At 50.9% G+C, this 6,000-nt stretch overlaps 1 protein-coding gene across 1 annotated transcript in view; it reads left to right on the plus strand.

Annotated features, from left to right (window-relative positions):
* The window catches only part of Dpf3 (double PHD fingers 3), a 249,781-nt gene extending 248,048 nt beyond the window's left edge, over nt 1-1,733 (plus strand). Inside the window, exons 11-12 of the mRNA XM_071607396.1 lie at nt 1,066-1,147; nt 1,663-1,733. Of these exons, the coding sequence (XP_071463497.1) occupies nt 1,066-1,147; nt 1,663-1,733 (153 nt within the window). The remainder of the gene's footprint in view (nt 1-1,065; nt 1,148-1,662) is intronic.
* The last annotated feature ends 4,267 nt before the right edge of the window (nt 1,734-6,000 follow it).

Raw genomic sequence — 6,000 nt, forward strand, 5'->3', positions numbered from 1 at the left:
GGGTTCATGGATACCTTTCTATGAGCATCAATTCAATGACATCTGCTCTCCACTCTAGGACCTTCATCTGCCACCTTTGTCCTTTATCAATGACTTCCAAGTCCATATCTCAGGTCCAGACTTCTCTACAGATCTCCAGCTGCCTCCAGGTTCATCCCTACTAGGTGATCAGGAGATTGGTAGCTGACATTCCCCTCTGCTTCCTATGGGCTCACTCTCCAGCCCATGTCTCAGTGGGTACTCTGTCATTTGGCTTGCTGACTAAGTCACAACCTGGAAGACATTCTTGATTTCTTTACTGTCACTCTCCACATCTAATTAATGACTTTTAAATGGAGCAAAACCCACTTCTTTCTTCCATGCCACAGTCTTACTTCAACCCACCATCCTCTCTCACTTTGGTGGCTAGAGCAACCTTCTAACTGGTCTCCTGGCCTCAAAAAACAAAAACACCCTCTCCCCTGATCTCACCTGAGTTCCAGCCTCCAGCCTGGGAGAAGGCTTTTGGAAGTCGAAGAAGGGTACTGCTTGCTTTTTCCTACAACCCAGAATTTTAGGTTTTGTGTTTTCACGAACCTTACCACCAAGTATAGCTGTCGTCTGCTTTTCAGATGGAAAGAGTAGAGACTGGAGGACCTCAGTTAAAAATTTCAAATATTTAAAGTACTTTCTGTATACGAGGCAATCATCATGGGAAATAGAAAGATGCATAAAATTAGTTTTCTGCCCTTTGGAAGCGGCGGTATTTGCTATAGGAGTTTAGAAGAATAAGGAATCTCTTTAAACTTGGACGTGAGTGGGTAGTTGAGGAAGGCTTCTTGGAGGAGGTATGAATCGAGCAGGACCCTAGGGTGGGGAGAAGATGTGTACAGCTTGGGAGTCAGAGAGGGAAATCTAGCACAAGCCATGTCCAGGGGGCAATGAGGACTCCAGAGTCACCTGGGAAGGGGAACCCAGCGAGGTTGATCTCTGGAAACATGGCTGGAGGGATGAGTGGGGGCCAGATTATTGGCCCCAAATAATCGAATCTCTCTCCTCCCTTCTGCCCGCTCTGTATCCTGCCAGGACCAGCTACTCTTCTGCGACGACTGTGACCGTGGCTATCACATGTACTGTTTAAATCCCCCAGTGGCAGAGCCCCCAGAAGGTAATGACAATGAGGCCAACAGTAACAACAACAGCTACTCCTCCTGCCACTTCTTGAGCCCTTTCTGTGGTGCAGGCCTTGAGCTAAGGGCTTTTCATGTCTTGTCTCATTTAATCATCACAACCCCACGAGGTAGGTACGACTACGACTAGCGTGTTACGCACGAGGAAACTGAGGCACACTTCAACCAGCTGAAATTCCAACTTGAGGGCCCAAGAGGTTGAGACAGGTGGTTGAGACGATGGGGAGGTGTGAGCATCCAGGAAAAATGGCCCAGGCCCAGAGATGTGGGTGAAGAGACGTGACCAAGAAGTGAGGGTCTTTATGATGGGTTAGCCGATCACCTCTGAGCACGCACTTTCTGCTGAGTGGCAGATGCCAGCTTGTTTTCAGGACGGAGACTGGGCCTCTTATGAACGTTGAGGAAAAACAGGGTTTGTAAGAAGTTAGGGCCACCGGGCTGGGCCTCCAGAGTTAGAGAGGGGATGCTACTAATGCCATCTTGTGTCTTATAGGAAGTTGGAGCTGCCACTTATGCTGGGAACTGCTCAAAGAGAAAGCCTCTGCCTTTGGCTGCCAGGCCTAGAGCCCCAGGTCACAGCATGTGACTTGCTGCTGGAGAGGTGGAGCCAGAGCCCAGTCTAAACCAGATGGAGCCCTCCTCCCATACATCCAGACAGACCAACGGAGAGGAAAATGAATAGTCACAGAAGGGCGTGGACACAGGGAACCGAGAGGACCCGGTATCTACTTACCTCCTGCCCCACAGATGGTACTTCAGCCAGCACCTCCTTGCTTCTACCAGAAGGATCTTGCACTTTTGAAGAACAAGGCCCAGCCCCAGCGCTGTGGAACCCTCTCACTTTTACCTTGGCACTGCGCCCCTCCCACGGGTTTCCAATTTAAGGGAAGCCCTTTTGTGACCACTCGTCAACCACTCATGTGACTTGATGCTTTTTATCTATGGTGTTCCAAGAGATCTGTGCACATCCTCCTCACCCCCAGCTTACACCCTTCACCCTAAATTCTCACCAGAGGAATGAAGTGCCGTGGAGAAGTTGTTGTTCATCACAAGCCTCACGGGGAAACTTCTAGACTTGGATTCTAGAAGCCATCTTGAAGATGGAGACTTGACCCCACCCCCACCTCCCTTCTTGTTCCTTGGTCTCTGTGAAGAGGAAGTGGTACTTTCTAGAACCCCAGCAGTGGTCTCCACAGTCGGGGTGGGGGTCCTTCATCCACTGTGTTATCACTTGATGGGGGGGTGGGGGTTTTGGGACCGAGAGATGGGAGGAAACATTGGGAGAATGACGCTAAGGTCCTGCTATGGCCAGTCAGTATTGGTTATCCATCAGGAGAAACTGGTTCTTTGACCTTCAGAGCCAAGGCCTTGTGAGGTGACAAGCCACAGCCCATGGACAGAGAAAAATGGTCCAGACTCTGCCTTCAAACCAAGCTGGTTAGAGGCCTAGTTTTGTTTCCCCTGGTGGGATCCAAGCACTGGGAGGTGAGCAAAGCCTACCCAGTCCAGTGTCCAAATGTTGGTTTTAAGGGACCGCAGCCTTGAGAACCCCTTCAGTATCGACGCGACACTACCAATTCCTTTGCCCAAGCAATTTCTTCCTTCCCCACGGTGTATGTTTGCTATTGTCTATTGAGACCTGACTGGAAACTTTAGGATGGAGGAGAGAAGGTCGTTACTCCAGCAGATGATTAGGGTGATGTGATCATTTGTGATCGGGTGGCAGTGGTTCAGAACCCTCAGCCTGTGGGCTGTTCTTGTGTCCTGAGCTCCCCCATATGAGCTGGACTCTTGTTTTATAAAACAAACATGTTTCTAGAAGAAAGAGGTGGGGAGGCCTAGATTCCGAGAACTGTCGGTTGGAATACAGCCCCGTGGGCTGGAGTGGATCAGACTGTCTTTGAATTGCAGCAACAGCACAGTAACTGACACATTTCTGGAAAAATCATTTACCCAAAGGGCAGGTCTCAGTCAGTGGGACCCTCGCGCATGCTCGGCTTCCCTGAAACCTGCTCCATCTCTGTGGTCCAGCAGCTTACAACAAAGACCCAGGTTATTTTTAGTCCTTCAGCTGCTGAAGAAGCCCCCGGAGACTTGGGCTGGCTGGGCCACTTCTACCCTGCTGCGGTGTTCACTCTGGGACCTGGCAGGGGCCTTCTTCTCCGGGGAAATTGCTCTTGGCCAGTGGATCCAGGGCAGCATGGCGCGCAGCCAGGCAGTGTGAGTCTCCCCCATTCCTTTGCAGAGGGACTTGAGGGTCACTCTCCTGCAGGCCCCTTGGCCTCAGGGTGAGTTACATGCATACATAATGATTTCATTTAAAGGGCCTCTGTCCAGATGGGATTTCCATCTTCTCCAAAGCTATTTTATTCCTCCTGCAGGCTACTGGGCCCATCTGGGTTTGGAAGGCCCTGGGAGGATTTGAGGGTCCCATCAGAGCAGAGGGGCGCATTTCTATTCTCACTACTCTGGATCTCTCTCCTCCCATGAACCCCAAAGCAGGGTGTCCTTAAATGGTGATTATTGGCTTTGAGATTCATTTTAAACTAGTTTTAGGAAAAAAAAAAGAGTTCCCCAATGTTCCCAAATGCCACAGTGACTTGAAAGTTAAAGGCGTATATCCAAAACCGAAAGTTCTGGTTCTGCGACTCGACAGGCCCTCTTTTGGAGCATGTGTGAATCTGCTCCCCAAAGAAATGCAGATGAAGGGTGCCCTGTTCTATCTCCTACCAAGACTGCTGTGCCCACAGAAGCTGAGGGTGGACAGATCTCTCCAGCCAGGGTGAGGCACTGGAGCTTGCCTGAGGATGCTGGTCTGGTCAGGGCTCTGAGTAGTTCCCTACTCTGTTTCTTTACTCTCCTCCCAACCCAACCTCCCTCCTCTTTGGAGCCCTCATTTTCTCCATCCAGAAAGTGGGTATAGCAAAGCAAGTGGATCTGTCAGGGTACCACAGAAGTCTCCAGAGTCACCTTTACCATCTTTTGCACTGGAAAAAGGAAGGTGTTGGTAAACTTCAAATTGGTCTCATTCTTTGAGTCCCTGAGAACAAACTGGAATCCTAGGGTGCATGTGAAGGATCAGGGTTTTAGTTTTACCTCTGCCGTTAAATAGCTGTACAACCTTGGGCAAGTCACTTAATCTCTGAACTTCAGCCCCTCTCACCCCTGTAAAATTGAGGTGGTAACTCTTGCCTGCCTGTTCCACAGTGACACTGGGTGTCTTAAAAAGCATAATGTTATTTAAAAGCCACTGCAGAATTGAGCTTGTCTGAGAGGAACTCCAAATGCCTTCCATGTTTGTCTTGTATGACAGCCAAAGTTAGATGCCTTCTTGAATCTCCCTTTTGACCAGAGGGGATTTAGGTTTTAAGAACCAGGCTGCCTGTGGTCAGGACCACTAGGCCAGGGCTCGATCAAGGAGACTGTGGGCTGCATGGGCTCTGGTGGGAGGTAAGGATTTGCCATCGGACTCAGGACTTCAAGATCCTGTCCCTACCTCCAAGGTTAACCAGCTTGGAATAGCAAACTGGCTTTTACAGAGGGTGTCAATCATTTCAGGTCAGTATAACACTCTCTTTTACCTTGGTTTGAAGCCCAGCTCTGCTTCTTTTTAGCTGGTTAACTTTGGACAAGTGGCTTTCCTTCTCTGAACCTCATTGCCCAAGGAGTAAGGTGGGTGTAAGATGTCTATCTAGAAGCCAGGTCATTGCAGGGATTAGGATAAAGCTGGAAAAATCCTATGTGGGCCTGGTAGAATGAAGGTCCCCTCTCCATGAGAGCTACTGTCATTTGATGCTAAGGCCACAGAGTGGAGATAATGACTCTGTTGCCTCCAGCTCAAATCCCTGGAACAGAAAGGGCCCTTTTGCTCCATTTCACCCCTAGACTGTGGCTTCTGCAGACCAGAGAGGTGGGGCTACAGGATCTGAACCGGAAGAAGAAATCCTGTTCCCTTACAGACATTTTGGAAACACTGCTTTTGGGGCCTGCAGGAAATCCAGAACAGGCAACTTTGTGAGGAGATAGAATCGAGGCCCCTGCTAGATTTCCATTCCACAGACCTGCAGCCCCTGAGGCAGGACCCAGCAGGTCCCGAGGCTCCCGGCTCCGCCACTGCCCCAGGGCCAGGTAGGAAGCCCAGGCAGGCTGCAGAGAGCAGCCCTTCCTGTGGTTCAGGCTCAGACAGCTGTGGGTATGTGGGAGGCCCGAGGCCTTCCGGGCTGGGGAAGATCCGGGTTTCAAGGTGGGGAGGGCCTGGGTTTCCCAGGGGAGGCTTCATGGTGCCCAGGGGAGTAACACTCCGGGTATAGTTTTATCTTCCTGCTCTAAATGCAGCACGATTCCTTTCCAGCTTTCCCCCTAAAAAGCCCAGATATCTCAAGGAAGAAAAATGACATGGTGTTATTACGCTCCCTTCGAGGGCAAGAGACCTGTGCTCTTCTGTGTGTGGAAGGAAGATTACTGACAACCTTAGGCTCCAGGATGCAGAGAAAAGGGGCTTTTAGTCTCCTCTTTGAGCCACACGTGTGAGGGGCAAAGCTTGGCTGGTGGCCCAGGGCAGGGCCTGAGGACCTCCTTGCCTGTCCCCTAGGCTGGCTCTCAGCCTGTTCTGAAGGTGCTGAGAGGACAGTCCTCCCCCTTCCTCTGTGGATTCCCTCCCTCAACTCCTCCTTAGGGTGTTCCGAAGTCACAGTCCAGGGGAGAAGTGGGCTGACCCGGATGGATCCAGGTTCACACTCCCACTGAGATGCCACCAGTCCAGGGCTGGCTCCTTTAAGGAGCAGCAGTTGGTGTCACCTTTAGTGAGCTGGCCTCCCTGGAGAAGCTGAGG

The sequence above is a fragment of the Marmota flaviventris genome, chromosome 2 (genome assembly GCF_047511675.1).
Source record: "Marmota flaviventris isolate mMarFla1 chromosome 2, mMarFla1.hap1, whole genome shotgun sequence".
In the NCBI taxonomy this organism is placed as follows: domain Eukaryota; kingdom Metazoa; phylum Chordata; class Mammalia; order Rodentia; family Sciuridae; genus Marmota; species Marmota flaviventris.